Raw genomic sequence first — 16,819 nt, forward strand, 5'->3', positions numbered from 1 at the left:
ACATTTGTCTCTCTGTTCTAGATTCCCCGGACCCGTCCCCGTGTTTCCCCGTGTGGAGTGTGTAAGAGGTGACTGGTCACTAGCGGAGAGAGGCTGGCGTGAGCGCGTGTGTGATTCCCTTGTTTTCCCTGGAGCCCTGGAACCCTGCCTCTCACATCTTGTGTATAGCACTGTCCTCGCACTGTCTGTAAATACACTTGGTGAAGACTTTGTGAATAAACCGTCTCTGTTAAAACACAACTCCGGAGTCCTGCGAGTGGATCCTCAGAGCAACCCGTGACGGTAACAATCCAGCCATACTATGGATCCAGCGGACTCAGCTCTGCAACCCACCCCTCCTCCAGAAGCCGTGTTGGAGCGACACGAGCAGATGCTACAACACATTAACCATCAGTTGCTCGCACTCACTCAGGCTCTCGCTCAGCACATTCCGCTGCCAGGTCCCGCTATGCCCCCCTCGTCTGCACAGCCGCCAGCCCCGGAACTCTCCACGCCACCAGCCCCCGCTTCCGCGGAACCCCCGGAACGAGCTTTACCGTCACCGGAGCCATTCGCTGGTGAGTTCCACAAGTGTGCTGGTTTCCTAACACAGATTACGTTGCAGTTTAGGCAGCTGCGGCGAACGTATGAGAGTGATGGAGCTAAGATAGCCTTTTTCGTTCAGTTACTCCGCGGTCAAGCCTTGAACTGGGCTCAAGCTGTGTTACGAACTAGCCCGGAGATTACCTATGCTGATTTTCTCTCGAAGTTCAAAAGTGTGTTCGAAAGGGGCACCGGAGCTGAGGCAGCGGGCCACCGTTTGCTGAACTTAAAACAAGGAAGACGGTGTATGGCGGACTTCTCTGTGGAGTTTTGGACACTGGCTGAGGAGACTGGATGGGGGCAGCCTGCGCTGATAAGTACCTTATTGAACAATGTTTGTGATGAACTTAAGGGCGAACTGTTAATGAGGGAGCTGCCCAAGACTCTGTCGGAAGTGATCACCTTATGTGTTAAGGTTGATGAACATTTGAGGGCGTGTCGCCGCGCCAGCAACTACAGTTCCCAGAGGCCTCTGGGGCGAGCGGAGTCAGCTTCCGGCGGAAGCGGAGGTAGCGATCGGGAAGTGGACCGCGGCGACGAGCAGGAGCAACCCATGCAGATCGGACGCTCCCAAGTCTCCCCGGAGGAGAGGGCACGCAGATGGCAGTCCGGTGAGTGCTTTTACTGCGGCCGCAAGGGCCATCACGCCAAGGTCTGTCCTGCTCGGCCAAAAGACCCCGCCCGCCGGTAGAAAGGAGGAAACGGGTGGGCGAGGTCTCCTTCTCACATTCTCCTCCACGCTTCATGCTAGCCGCTAAAGTGACTGTCCACTCTGCCTCTCACTCTCTTCAGGCGCTGATTGACTCTGGGGCGGAGCAGAGCTTCATGGATGCTTCCCTGGCTCTCAAACTTAAGATTTACACACGGGCATTACCCCACTTGTTGCGGGTCACCGCTTTAAACGGTCAACGTCTTCCCGACGTAACAAATGTTACAGAACCCGTGTCCCTAACGCTGTCTGGGAATCACACTGAACTGTTGCAGTTTTACGTCTTTGAAGCCCCTCTCACGCCCCTGGTGCTAGGATTTCCATGGTTACGCCAGCATAACCCCGTGCTCGACTGGAAGGAGGAGAGGGTTCAGGAGTGGGGGGAGGAGTGTCACATGACCTGTTTGACAGCAGCTACTCCCGTTACAGCAGCTAACCCACTACCACACGAGCCCCCTGACCTTTCAGCTATCCCGTCAGAGTATCATGATCTCAAGCAAGTATTTTGTAAGGACCGAGCCCGCTCTCTTCCTCCTCATCGCCCGTACGACTGCAGTATTGATTTGCTCCCGGGTGCACCTCTTCCCACTAGTCGCTTATACAGTCTTTCTCAACCTGAACGTGAATGCATGGAGAAGTATATTAATGAATCCTTGGCTGATGGACTGATTCGCCCCTCTTCATCCCCTGTGGCTGCCGGGTTCTTTTTCGTCACTAAGAAGGATAAAAGCCTTCGGCCATGTATTGATTTCCGGGGCCTCAATAACATTACTATTAAGATTAAATACCCTCTACCACTCTTATCCTCCGCCTTTGAACTCCTGCAGGGGGCGACCGTTTTTACTAAGCTCGATCTGCGGAATGCTTACCACTTAGTCAGGATGAGAGAGGGTGACGAGTGGAAAACGGCCTTCAACACGCACCTGGGCCATTTTGAATACTTGGTCATGCCGTTTGGACTGACTAATGCTCCAGCTGTCTTTCAGGGTCTAGTCAATGATGTTCTCTGAGATTTCATCGATCGTTTTGTGTTTGTGTACCTTGACGACATCCTCATCTTCTCCCACTCTCTCTCGGATCATGTACACCACGTCAGACAAGTCCTGCAACGCCTCCTGGAGAATCGGCTGTTTGTTAAAGGGGAGAAGTGCGAGTTTCATGTGAGTACTGTGTCATTTTTGGGCTACATCATCGAACAGGGCGATTTAAGAACCGACCCAGCTAAGTACCTTAGCTGGGTCAGTTCTTAAATCGCCCTGCAGTCTTAGACTGGCCCACTCCGCCTAACCGTAAGCAGCTTCAACGGTTCCTCGGTTTTGCAAACTTTTATCGGAGGTTCATTCGTGACTACAGCAAGATTGCTTTGCCACTAACCCGTTTAACTTCCCCTAAGGTACCCTTCTGCTGGGATGATCTGGCTCAGGAGGCTTTCTCCCAACTAAAGAAACGCTTCGCATCGGCGCCCATCCTCCGGCAACCGGATCTCAAGCGGCAGTTCATCGTGGAGGTGGATGCCTCGGATGTAGGGGTCGGAGCAGTTCTCTCCCAGCAACTAGAGGGTAAGCTCCACCCTTGTGCTTACTTCTCCCGTCGTCTCTCTCCTGCAGAGCAGAACTACGACATCGGGGACAGGGAGCTGTTGGCAATCAAACTCGCCCTGGAGGAGTGGCGCCTCTGGCTAGAGGGCGCAACAGAACCCTTTGTGGTATGGACTGACCACAGGAACCTCGAATACATCCGGTCGGCTAAGCGACTAAACGCCCGACAAGCCAGGTGGGCTCTGTTCTTTACCAGATTCTGCTTCACCATCACCTACAGGCCCGGCTCCCAGAACGTGAAACCCGATGCCCTTTCCCGCCAATTCACCGCCTCAGAGGACCCCACCCGTGAGGCTCCCATTCTCCCTCCCACATGCGTTATCGGAGCCCTGTCGTGGGAGATCGAGTCCGCCATACGGGAGGCCCAGCGGGCAGAACCAGATCCGGGGACTGGTCCACTGGGATTGCTCTTTGTTCCCACGTCCGTTCGCTCACGAGTGCTGCAATGGGCCCACGGCGGAAAACTCACCTGTCATCCGGGCATTCATCGCACCGTCACCTTCATCAAGCGGTTCGCCTGGTGGCCTACACTGGCCAAGGACGTCCAAGAATTCATCGCCGCCTGTCCAACCTGTGCCCAGAATAAACCTGTCAACCAGCCCGCTGCTGGCCTACTTCATCCCTTACCTACGCCAAGCCGCCCCTGGTCCCACATTGCGGTTGACTTTGTCACTGGTCTTCCGCCGTCATCAGGTAACACAGTCATCCTCACCATTGTCGACCGTTTTTCTAAAGCTGCCCACTTTGTTGCTCTCCCCAAGCTCCCCACTGCCCTGGAGACCGCCCGGCTTCTGTCGACTCATGTATTTCGCCTCCACGGGATCCCCGCTGAAGTGGTCTCGGACCGAGGCCCACAGTTCACGTCGCGTGTTTGGAGGGAGTTCTGCACCTCCTTAGGGGCCCAGGTCAGTCTCTCATCAGGTTTTCATCCACAGACCTGCGAGTGGATCCTCAGAGCAACCCGTGACAGTTTTGCTATTAAATGTCTGTGCTAATCACTGGTTTTGCATTATGAATAACACTTTTAAGCTTAATTACACTTGGCACCAGCTAAGTCTAATTAGGGGATCGATTTTGTAATCATGTCGTCAGCTTTGCATGAGTCTTAAGACTCCTGGGTGAGCAGAGTAGCTCAGCACTCAAACGATCGCCCCCCCCAGGTGGTCGGGGAGGATTCTGGGTAGACCTGGCACACCTGGTTTTGGATGCCTACTGCAGCACCAACCATTGGTGTCTCAGTGCTCAGTTAAGTGCAAACTGACAGGTATGAGTTTACAAGTCAGAGGTCACAGTTCTGTCCCCGAAAGATATGGTTTGCTTGCTCCAGATTGAGTATGAGTTGCTGCTTCAAGTGGAGAACAGCTTTAGCGTGTTCAGAGTGAGAGAAAAGTGGAGCGTGAGATACACTCAGAGTCATTCAGCATCTAGAGACGTACTGAACTGGTCCCTTGTACATTGTGAGGTTACACTACTCGTAACAATACTCTTACGTTACTTCAGAAATGACCTGAAATGCACCGTCACATAATTGCCAGTTGACTATATAAACCTTAGGCTACTGTTCCACACACCATCACAAATCAGCAACACAAAGCAAAGATGGAAACCAGCTCAAAGAGACAAAGAGGTAGAAATGAAACTTGAAATACTACAAGCCTGACTCCTCATCCCTGCCTTTATTACCTGTTCAAGTCCAGGCCCATAGTAACAATCGCCATATTATTTTTCCAATGCAGTAATTGAAAGTTTCTCATCAATAACTGCGTTTTTTGAATCATTTTGAGTGTAAACGCTTGAAATTCACAGCCAATGAATTGACAAATAGCTCTGATGTTCGAGAGCATGCGCTGACATAGACTGAACCGGCATGTAATTGTTACACCTAATAAATGTGATTATTAGTTAGGTGTAACACATTCAGGAGTAAACAAGCTGATGGTGAAGTCTGACCATTTTAGCCTCGGCATAAATCTTATATGCCAATACTTGTGCAACCATCTCAAAATCTAATCTAAGGTTAATCTAATAAACAAATCACTCAGTGCTGAGAACAACCCGCTTCACAAAGCAATTTTTCTTTCTGCTCCGTTCGCTTTCAAGCCCAGCTCTGACTTCAGAGGAGGTGCTGCATATTAATGCGTGTGCCATGCTTATTTTTGTTGTGCCTGTGGATCATGTGCTGCGTTTGTGTTGGCATTCAACTACTACAGTGACACGATGAAGGTCGTTATAGCAGGAATGTTGTTTCTATATGAAAGAACACTGGTGGATATTTTTCGAATTTGAATGCTGCAGGCATGTCAGTACAGCTATTTGTTTTACAGCAGCAAGAAAACACTCGGTATGCACTCTATAGGATAACTGAGGGCCGCTTTTTCTTTTCTTTTTGAATATTAAATGATCACCTTGATTAAACAAGTAAAATCTCAACATACATATCCTGAGAGAAGCGGTAAAGGATGGTGGATGCTCGAGTGCTACGCCTACACTTAGGTTTGCTGTCTGCAAAGGCTTATCTTGTCTGTGCTTTGACAGGGCTTAGGGAGGGAAGAGGTGAGCCATACAGGCAGTGTCAGTCAAAACTGTGTGAGGAGTACATTTGCAGTTCTCCCACTAACAGGCCTAATGTGTCTTTATTTTATTTTTTATATTTCTGTCTCTCTCCTCCCAGCGTGGCCACAACTTGCCAGCTTTCCCGATAGAGGAATGGCGTGCCGCTTGCTATTGTTGCTCGCTGGCTTACTTCTCCGTGTGCTTACGGACCGTGGACCAAAGCTTATTCTCATCAACAGGTATAGTGCTTCTTTGCAAGGTCACGCCTGTTATCCCCCGATAAACAAAGACGTGCCGAAGATGGGGAAAAACAAAGCTCCGGTGCTGGCGTCAACAGTGACAACATGGCTTGGCTGTCTCCGCTGATAAAGGCATAGCAGCACACAGCTGGAAAAGCAACAACCTGGACAAGCCACAGTATTAGTTGAATGCTGTCACTCAAAATAAGAGGGGAGCAGGGATAATTAGAGTAGCCACACTGGTGCATGGGATGACTTAAAGTCTAACTTCAACGCTTTTCCTGAAGTAATTACCGTAGGTGGCTGATAACTGCTCCATCAATTGATGGATTTCAACAGTTGCAGAGTAACACTGCGCAGCAGCGTTAGCAGAGGTGCTGTGTAGTGATGAGGCCCCAGGGGAGAAGTCTGACCTCCAGACAGCTCTAATAATGTTCTTTCCAACTGACAGGCACAAGGCGCAATGGCAGGCCACCCTAAGCCAGTCGTAATGACAAGCTGTAATGCACAGGTCAGCCATTTTGTTATCAGCCAAGACCTGTCAGTAGGACTGAAGTCAGGAAGAGACAGGTGGAGTGGTGTTCGTCACATGTCACATCATTACCTTATCTTTGCCATTACTGAAATCAAATACATCACCGAGGAGAAAGGCTATTCTTGAACTTGTACTTTCTTGAAACTGGGGCTGCAAAAGTCAACAAATTACCAATTTATTTTTATTAAACTTAACAACTTGTACTAAAGTTTGTGATGTAACCTTGGTGTTCTTTCTTGGATAACTGTAAATTACGCCTGGAAATGGCTGCGCAGGAGCTGACACGAAAGTGAGAAAATGACTAAACGTTAATTATAAAGATCACGTTATATTCCATCCAATTAGTAAAACAAATGTCTCCCTGAAAAAATAAGAGAGCAGAACACACAGTCGCAAAGCCCCTTTAGCAACAGATGCACGCGCTGCAGTACCTCTGATTGGTGGCCATTATTGGCACCCTCCACCCTTTGATCTGGCTCAGCTCCGTGTCTGACACCTCAATCTGGAGGGGGAGACGGGGGATCCACACGTTGAGCTCCAGCTGAGCACTTAGGTATCCGTGGGTGAAGTTCACCATCATCTTCACCTTGCCCTTCATCTCCTTGCCGTTCACAAAAACGTAGTCACACCTGTCAGACACCTGCATGTGAGGAGGGGGGAGGATTAAAAAAGACAGCATTTAAGTTGAGCTCTTCTGACGGCTGCACTAGATGACTACACAGCAAATTACACAGTGCAATATACTGTACAGAGTACCATGTTGGCCCCGGCCCTGCGAGTTGATTATAAGGCTTTACACTTCTGAGCACTCCTCTGATATAGCATTCCTGTAACTACTTTGAACAAGATGAAAGGTCCTCGATCTGCTCGACTCTCAGGAGAAGAGGGGGGAGGACAGCAAGGACATCTTTGAACCTGAGGGAAAGCACAGCATGGTCTGCTGTTTTATTGTTGTTCAGCCTGCAGCTGAAAGAGGAACCAGCAGATGGACACTAGTAAGATGACAGCTGATAAAAATGACCAAAGTTGAAGCTAGTGGTTTTGTAAATTATGTCATAGAAAGAATTAGTGAGCCAGTTTTGTGCTTTAGAAACATGTAACCGTCAGAAGGTTATTCCTTGATTATTGATTATGAGGATTTACAGACACATACAATTACCTCTTTAAGTCTAAGCACTTAATGGGTAATTATTTAGTATACCTTGAATGTAGGAACACATTTTTTATTCCTCTGGGCGTTTTCTCAATCTTACATATCAATCTCATCTTGGAACAGACTGCCATGGCTGGTACCAGATGGAATTCGACGGTCTGGGGAAAAAATCTTTTTTTTCCCTTGCTTCTTCTTCCAAGTTATTTCTCTACAGTGAGATAAAACCATAAACAACCATTTATCATGAAGCTGTGGCAGGATATCCTCTGAGACCAAAGGAGGAAAAAAAAAAATTGTGTGTGACAGAATGTGTTCTGTTCACTTCACCTTCAGCATGAAGCTAGCTGTGGAGTTTGTGCGGGACCGTGGAAAGTAAATGTGGCTGTTTTGTATAAATAAAAGCAGATATTTGGAGAGTTGCTGCATCGATTTTTAAAATTTTGTTTATTTCTTTTTTTTCTGTCTGCCCCACTGAGCTTGCAGGCTGAACTAGTGGCATTCCTCAAGATCTGGTATGTGGATTGCAAGAATAGCCCCACTTGGTGTACGCTTGATCAAAACAATAGAACATCAAAACAGCATCATGAGAGACCTTCCAGCTGATTTCTTTTGCTCCCATTCATCTTGACATATGGATATAAACACGCAGCTTCAAAGTCAGGAAAGAAGTGAAAGAACAATTTAATGCAATAACATGTACATGCAAAATCTGCTTTGAAATGAAATGTATAGTAGTGTTTTTGTGCAATAAAATACATACCTTCAACACTATTTCGGTACTTAGTTTTATACAAAAACTGAATAAGAAAACAATTTTGGACATATCTGTAGTCCACATGTGCACATTTGTTTCTTTTCTCTTTGCCTTCCCGAGTTTGACAGCAGGTCGGCAGTGGAGAGAGGTGATTCTTTCTTTCTTTTTGTCAACCAGACGACATGGTAGTGATTATGATACAAGTTTATACTTTTTCACAAAGTTGCCCCTGATCTGATCTGAATTAAGCTGCTTTTCTCTGTAAGGTTGTCTCCTTCTCCACTGGTAAACCGCTTATCCCTCTGACTGCTTGTACATTTGTGCAGAAAACTTCAGAGTCAAACTGACCAAACCTTCATATCAGGGACCAGAGGTGAGCCGGGTCTACAACAGCAGTCTTTAGTGGAAGACCTCGCAGTGACCAAGCCAAGAGGCGGCACATGCGGTGAGCATCATAAGCACTTATGATTGTTTTTATATTTATGAATATTCAGAACAAATGGCCTGAACTGTGGAGCAGGGCATTGTGTACAAAATATTTTGGCTGTATGAACACAACTGTCACTTAGCACCTCTCTTTGTCCTACGCCTCAAAATCACTTTTTGGATGCAGTGCATGAAATTCAGCATGCATCACAAACTCACACATTTGTAAGAGTAACAGCACTGGAAAGAGTCCAGAACTGCAAAAGGAGAGGATCTTGAAGGGGACAACATCAGCCAACATCAGCTAAATTAAAAAGTTTTTATCTTATTTTAAGTGTTTCTGAAGCACGTACTATGGAATTCACTGGTTGGAAGATAGGTTAATTGGATAATCCAAATTGCCACTAAGTGTGAATGTGCAAATGAATGTGAGTGTGAATGGTTGTCTGTCCCTGTGTGTTAGCCCTGCGACAGACTGGCGACCTGTCCAGGGTGTACCCTGCCTCTCGCCCTATGACAGCTGGGATAGGCTCCAGCGCCCCCCGCGACCCTGAAAAGGATAAGCGGAAGCGAATGGATGGATGGAATCTAACTAGCCAAATCATTGGGAACTTCAGTAGCACTTTAGAATACAGCCATACTTGCCAACCTTGAGACCTCAGAATTGGGGAAACATTCAAAAGGGCTGTTGGGGGGTTGATAAATAAATTTTACAGTGTTTATTTATTGGATAAAATAAGTTAAATGTCACTGTTATTATTGGCTGGCCAGAAACGGCTGGGTGTCCAAATTCAGAGGCTGCTTCCACCTGAGGACCCGGCCTTCGCGGGCTAAAGAAAGCCGGGTAGTACGTCACGAGCTCTCTCGGTGGAGTGAAACTCTGCCGTCTGCTCCTTGCTATCTAAAATATAACCGGGCACTGGCGTAAATTCTTGACCGTCTCACACTTCTGTTTAATCAGTTTTCTGTTTGACTTTTATTCAGCTGTGTGAAAACCCCGGAGGAACCCACCCGAGGGATTAATAAAGTTAAAATTAACCTAATCTAATAACTTTAATCTCAGCCAAACCATTTTACTCACAAACAAATAAAACACTGAAAAAGCCAAACAATAACATTTTTAAGTTATCAAAGTGACTTATATATCATGTTTAACCCGAGTAGCGAAAGACTGCGGGGGTTTGAAAACGATGTGTCGGGTGTTTGGTGTTCTCGCCAGCTCAGATATTTGAAGTTTACACAGCTACATTCTCGCCTGAAAATATGTTAAAAGTTTATTTTGCGACCCAGAAAGAGAAATAAGAGTAATATTAAACTAAGTAGCTGCCGTCATTGTTGGAAACTGGAATTGGCTGGGCCGCACTATGAATTCTGCGATATGGTTTTTCAATTTTGTTGTCCGGGTGGAAAATCGGGAGAAATTCAGGAGAATGATGGCTCTGGGAGATTTTCGGGAGGGGCACTGAAATTCAGGATTCTCCCGGAAAAATCGGGAGGGTTGGCATGTATGAATACGGCCTGTCACTAAGGGTGTAATTCTGCTAGAATTAAAAGGAATTTCAGTGTAATTTATCTGGCATTACAATGTAGTTACACTTACTTACAAACATCTACTAATAGATACACTTGAGTAAAATACAGAAGAAGAAATAATTATACTGTAAGTAACTTTAAGTAATGCACATTTATAGGTATTTTACAGAAAAGGAGGGACAAGTGATAAACAATAGTAATTTTAACATTTTTGGTGCAGATCCACAAACATTGTGAACAGTTTCTGATTGTAACTGAACTGATTGCACACTACTTAAAATTACTCATGGTATAATTATTTGTTTTTTTCTTTGTACAAACTTGAATTGCTACCCCCTATTTATAACATTTGTTATTACACCAGCCATTCTTAAACTTTTAAAAAGTCTCCTGCACAGCAGCGAGCTATCAACAGCAGTGGACTCTATGACCAGAGACCAAAAAGTTCTGAAAGCCCCTGTGAGAAAGATGAAAAGCACGCTGTAGGGCATCCTTCAAGGCTACATCTAACCATCAGAGAACTTCTGTTAAGAACTGCACAGGCCTTGCATTTTCAAGTGGACACATGAAGGATGAGTGGATATTTCCTCTGTGTTATTACGCCAAGTACGGAGAACGTACAAAGTGGTACCTTGTAATACAGTGCAATGAAACACAGACCGACGGCTTAAAGAAGCTTTTAAACGTCTGTACGAGCGCGGTGTCCTTCCCCTGGTTACAGTCAGTCATGGAGCAGATAGGACTCAGTGCTCCCGATGCGGGAGTGTGTTTGAACAGATAAAGATGTCAGAGGAGTCCCTGCTCTTTATCAGCTCTCATTGTTAGCCTCTTTTTCTCTCACCACACTCAGTCTGCTGAGACTGAAGTGCTTTGACAGTCTCTTCATCTCTGACTCTACTTAGTTGGTGTGAAGCAACTGAGCTGCATGAGCAGCGAATTGCAGGCTATGCGATGCCTGACCGAAAAACGTGCAGGGCTCACTCACCATATCTAGTAGCTAAATGAAAAAACTACAAAAAAAAGCCTACAAAATTTAAATTAATAAAAAAATTGTAAACATCTGGTATTTATTAACGTACAGCTCTGCTACGGTATTCTTAATGACAAGGAAATTACTGTAACTGCCTGCTAGGAATTTGATCAACACCCCACTAATCTAGGGAGAAACAATTACGGAAAACATGGCAGCTGACATCGTGCTGTCCCGACCAATTACACAGGCGTGCTTATACCGCCCTGCTGTGCGCTCTGATTGGCCAGAATAGACTTAAATCAATATTGCGACATAAGGGGACACTGCCACTTAATCAGCAGGCCCTTTAACCCCTCCTCCACCCTCACCACTGGGTATGTGTCGCGCCACGCCGAGGGTGGAACTGCCTCTGCGAGTTACACGCTCTCCGTCATTCTTCTTTACAAAGTATCGTAAACGTCCAGGAGGATCCACCGCCACATTAATCAGGCGCATTAGGCAGCTAACGGGAGAATACTTACAGAGGACATTAAGGCTGTCTCTGGATCTAGCCCAGGAAATTAACTACTCACCAGACAGTCACAATCCAAGGCAGATATGAGCGATGGGAGTAGGGAGTATGAAGGTAGGATGAGTCTGTCTCTGGCTTGTACACAGAGCCGGTTTGACAGAAGCAATTAAGCTGCTCAGACATCTCTGCATAAGATTCAGCGCTCACTTCAGTGCAAGGAAAAGGTTTGCACATAGCAAGGTTTCTAATGATTATGCTGCGCGACGATAGCAGGAGTTGCAGGAGCTCGCTCATAACACGACCTTCATGGCTAATGTGAAGATGGAAGATTATCCCTGCAATTTCATGAATGTGTGTGTTGCTGTTGTTATTTCAATGATTCTTTTATTTGTGCGGGCTGCTGAAATACCGCACATCTTTTCTGACTAGAATTCACAGTTCAGTTCTGAAACAAGAAATTGTTTAATGCTGAGCGTGAAGACAGAGCTCCAAGTTATTAATGCTGCAAATGTTATGAATGAATTGTTATTTTGCAGTATCAGTACTTTCTTCACACAGAGGCAAGTTCTATACACTTAAAAGGCTTTTGTCAGTGTTGCCCAGGAGGAGAAAAATTAAATCTGTTACATGGATATGGATTTATGAAGCAAACCATGGGTAACCACAGCCAGTGGAGGCAACCTGAAGAAAGAATAACTTGTTAATCAACATTACAGCAAAAGCTATCACTCCTATGGCTTTGGTTGGACTGTGCTAAGGAGGCACCTGGAAAACAAAAATATGCCTTCTAAAAGAAACGTGGCTTTCTTTGAAAGAGTGCTGGATCTGAGCCAGAGGTAACACTTATTTTGGATTGTGTGAACATGTATAAGGTGATGTAGGCAAGCTAAGTGAAAAAAAAAGAGGACAATGACACAAATGAGATATCAAAATTGCCTCAATCTGACAACACAGCCAATAGAAGAGCTTGAAAAAACATTTCCATAGATTCACACACAGTAAATGCAGCTCATATGGTGAGCTTTGCATGAGCCTTACACGTAGCTGTCAACATGATAACCCAGAATAAGCACAGACATAGCCTTATTTCTTCCTACACAGAACAAATTTGTGTAAACTGCACAAATTCCCAAAGAGCTTTAAAGAAAAATCATGTAACCTGGTATTTCTTTATAATTTACTGTAATTTAGGAGGCTGAAGTAAGTGGAAGCACCATTTCATGTGATGTGATTCACTGTTCTATGTTAAAGTCACTCTGTGTTTATTTAATCCTAATCGTCCAGGTCACAATCTGTCACCTTTATGTATACGATCACAGGCTATGATTATCAAAAAAACCCTCCTGAGTGAGCAACAGTAAGTATGCTGCAGGTGGGGCTTTTTGTTTTTAAAGCAGAAGCATCCTTCTTCACTTAATCGTCCTCCAGAACACACTTAAGACAATTTAAGGTGATCAATTATGGTAAATGTTCTCGTCTACTATAGCTTTTAATTTTTGACATCACAGCCATTTGGAAATGGAAACAGACCAAAGGCATTTTCATTGTAGGGCTTTTTGGATAGAGCCAGTAGAGGCAGAAAAAATAGTGGGACAATTAAAGGAGAGATGACATGCAGCAAAGAGCCTCAGGCAGAATCTAACCAAGACACTGCAGGAAGGGCCAAACCTTCTGTCCACGGGCCTGCACACTCATCCAAATGAGCCGTGGGGGTGCTGACTGATGTGACTGTTTCTTCTTTGGGTTTGCATTGAGTCTCTTGGATCCCGTCTCAGTGTGACTTCCTTTGTTTGCATAGCAAAGCCACTTTTACACTTTTTTGTTTTTTGGTTTCATGCTGCAGGTTTAAAAGGGACCGTATAAAGAAAAAGTTGTCAGTTGTCACTGCATATCAAACATGCTCTTTCATGTTGTTTTCCAGTGTTTGTTTTCATTTTCTTCAGGGTGCATGTGTGCTAAATGTACTAAACATCATTTCAACACTTTCTATAAAAAATGCACTACCTACCTAATCTTTAATATAATTACATGGGCTCATATGTGGGTTAATTATAATGGCAATTTGAGTTTCCATTGCAAATTGCATTTGATTAACTTAAATGGACTACAGACATTTTAGATTACATGTTGTTCACATTTAACAGATTTACTATTAAGCATTTAAACATATTTTGCAGGTATATCCACACATAAAGGTTATATTATAGATAACTAAAATAAAATAAAATTTGAAAACCAAAATCTTGTTAACTAATATAAAAATAAAAACTAGTCTTAAAAGTAAAGAACTACAAAAAAATGATGTTGTTAAGTTGAAAACCTATCAAAAATAAAATAAAATAAAATATGCCCAAATTGCCTAATGAGACTTTGATGGATGTCTGCAAGACCGGGAGTCAACTGCTTTCAACAAGTTCTGTGTTTTTATTGTTATACCTGTATAGAGTTTCCTAAATCTTGACATATGCCTTTCATACAATAATAATTAAAATAGTAAAATTAACACAGAAAATAATGAAAACTAAAGAAAACTACACTTTTTCAAACAATAAAAATCAAACTGAATCAATAAAACCCACTCTGGAAACTAAATAAAACCAAACTGAACTAAAACCGAAGAGTAGACACATACACAACATTACTTAAGAATGCAAACCCTTTACATACTAGTACTGCACCTGTCTATATATCTGAAGTCATATTTGCACAGGGCATCACCTTGGTACTGCACTGAGCTGTAGCAGCTCATGTAAAAATAAATAAATAAAATGTCACTCTTTGAAAAACACCAACAGAAACTAATCTGAAGCCTGCGATGGCATGGTGTTTATGCGAGAGCAGAGATTGCGGGAGTCTTTCCCCCCCCTCTTTTCAGAAGTTGATCTTACTGACCTTGACCACGTCTTCATCTGTTGAGCGACATGTCGCCGCTTCAGAGACGTCAGTAACAGAGGCGTCAGTTCCAACAGTCACCACCTTTACAGGAACAGCCACCGTCTTTCCAGTCAATACAGCGGTGTTCAGAATCTCAGAGTCCTGAAGATATAAAAAGAAGACAGAGATCAAAGCAAAGAAACAGTTAGAAAGTAACAGCTTAGAAATGAAAGTTAATCGTTTGTGGATAAACCTTCAGACTAATAACTGATGGATATCTTATCTTATCCTTTATCTTTCCCATACCTTACCTACAATGTTTTTCATAAAAGTCAAACTTAACCTGCCAACACTAGTCAGTTCCATTATGTATAAATTGGCACTTGCTGCCCAATCACACTTAACTAGGCTCTGTGAAAGAAACAGAAGAACCAAATGCTCCAATTTGCCCCTGGACTGCAGTAGAGATCGTTCCAGTAAATGACATCAGTGATCAGACAGCCCCGGTCCTTTAAGTCCACTGGCACAGCTTCATTACTCTGAACAGAAATCTTAACCTTTCATTACAGACACACACACACACACACACACACACACACACGCACGCACACACGCACGCAGTCACACATACACACACCAGCATTGTCACAGAAGATAATCGGAACCAATTAAGATAAGTCTGAGTTAACTTTTTTCTCTCTGAAGTCACCAAAGCACATTGGATTGTCTCTTCTGCCTATTCAGCCCAAAGAAATTGCACTTCAATTACACAAACTGCTACAGAACCCTGAGCGCCACAGTAAATAGTCGCTACTAAGGTCAAAGTGTACTTTTCAATAGTTACAGTGTAGAGCACGCATATATTGCGCCTGGTGAACTTAAGGGACTTCAGCTAATTGTAAAGCATGACAAAAGTCTCTATTTTCAAGATGTTTTCATTCTGCTAAAGAGACAGTCTCACAAAAGCTCAGATTTCCTTGATTTCAATAGGCGAGAACCCGAAGGCATCTTTTTCTGTCCCCACTGTATTGAAGCTTTGCCAGCACTGAAGATGTGTTCCTACTATTTTTTCCCCCCTTTTAACAGAGAAATCTTCCTCTTGAGTGATGCCTGTTGAATTAAACGTCTCATTTGTTTAGTGTTTTATTGCTAAACCTGACAGGCACAGACAGGACCAATCTACAGTGGCTGACTTCCTGTCCATATTCATATATATCCCACAGTCACCGGGGAAGTACACAAGAGCCGTGCACTCGCTTTCCAAAGACTTGTTTGTGAGCTTTCCAATGGAGCTCATTCAAAGAGAAAGAAAAAAAAAGAAAAGGAGGATTAAGTTTGATTGAAAGAAAGCTCGTCGTTTGTAAGGCTGGTCATTTGTAGCATCATTCAGCTTTGGAGTGAAATGATTATTAGCTGAGCCAAGAGATACCGATGAATCACAAAAAAAACCCACTTAATCTTCAAATGGCGTTTCATTACAATTTTATAGACTGTGACAGTGTTATATAGCAATATAAACCCTTCTCTTGCTGTGCCACTGACTTTGATTCAATTCGTCTTAAAACCGAGGAATGCTGTAAATTAATTCCACGTCTGCTGGGATTCCTCCATTTTCAGAGGGTCATCTATAATATATGATAGGGTAAATGGTGGGGACCTGGTGAAAGCTGGCGCTAATGTTAGATTACAGCAGCTGGATATGACCTGAGAGCTGTAGAGAGCGAAGCCTGGCAGTAATAAGCCACAGCGGGATCGCACGGTGATGCATCAGCGGTCCGCAAGCTCGGACATAGACAGCGCAATTAAACACATAATAGAGACCAGTGGCGAACATCAGCAGGTTAAAAAAGTGTGAATGAAGAGACAATGAAATATGGGCCTGCGAAACTAAAAGAAATGCACGTGTTCTTACTATAGATCAGGCTGGTCTTTGAGATGCAAGCTTTATTTTGATAGTTCTGAATGTGCCATTTATAATACCAGTGCTACTTTTAGCATGTAAAGATTTCTCTGAAGGCCTCCTCTGCGTCGTATCAGAAACAGCGGGAGAAAACAGCAGCCTTTGATAGGACTAAATACGTATTGCATTTAATGTGAAATTGGCTGAACAGGAGATAAGACACGCTATAAAATAATTGGTTTCTGTGTCGTGTTACGAAGCGAGCTTCCTTTGTACTGAATGCAGCAGATTACAACTCTAACAAATTAACACATCACGTCAAAATGCAGTATTGCCACTATGTTATCTTTTAAATTATTTATGATTTATGATCTGTTGTTACAAGAATAACAAGGCCTAAGATGAGCGGTGACAAACAATGTTTTCATCAGGAGAAATGACGAGAACGATATGCGACATACAGTAACTGCGAACGTCGG

At 44.2% G+C, this 16,819-nt stretch overlaps 1 protein-coding gene across 2 annotated transcripts in view; it reads right to left on the reverse strand.

The window, feature by feature from the left end:
• Positions 1 to 16,819, reverse strand: part of si:dkeyp-14d3.1 (transmembrane protein 132C) — a 166,607-nt gene that overhangs the window by 12,440 nt on the left and 137,348 nt on the right. Inside the window, exons 5-6 of one of the 2 annotated variants that reach the window (XM_004544144.5) lie at positions 14,459 to 14,602; positions 6,648 to 6,856 (exon numbers count right to left, since the gene is read on the reverse strand). In XM_004544144.5, coding sequence (XP_004544201.3) covers positions 6,648 to 6,856; positions 14,459 to 14,602 — 353 coding nt within the window. Of the gene's footprint in view, positions 1 to 6,647; positions 6,857 to 6,972; positions 7,464 to 14,458; positions 14,603 to 16,819 lie in introns of those variants that run through there. The other variant, XM_076890712.1, reaches the window with a different exon arrangement.

Source organism: Maylandia zebra, linkage group LG12, assembly GCF_041146795.1.
Source record: "Maylandia zebra isolate NMK-2024a linkage group LG12, Mzebra_GT3a, whole genome shotgun sequence".
Lineage (NCBI taxonomy): Eukaryota > Metazoa > Chordata > Actinopteri > Cichliformes > Cichlidae > Maylandia > Maylandia zebra.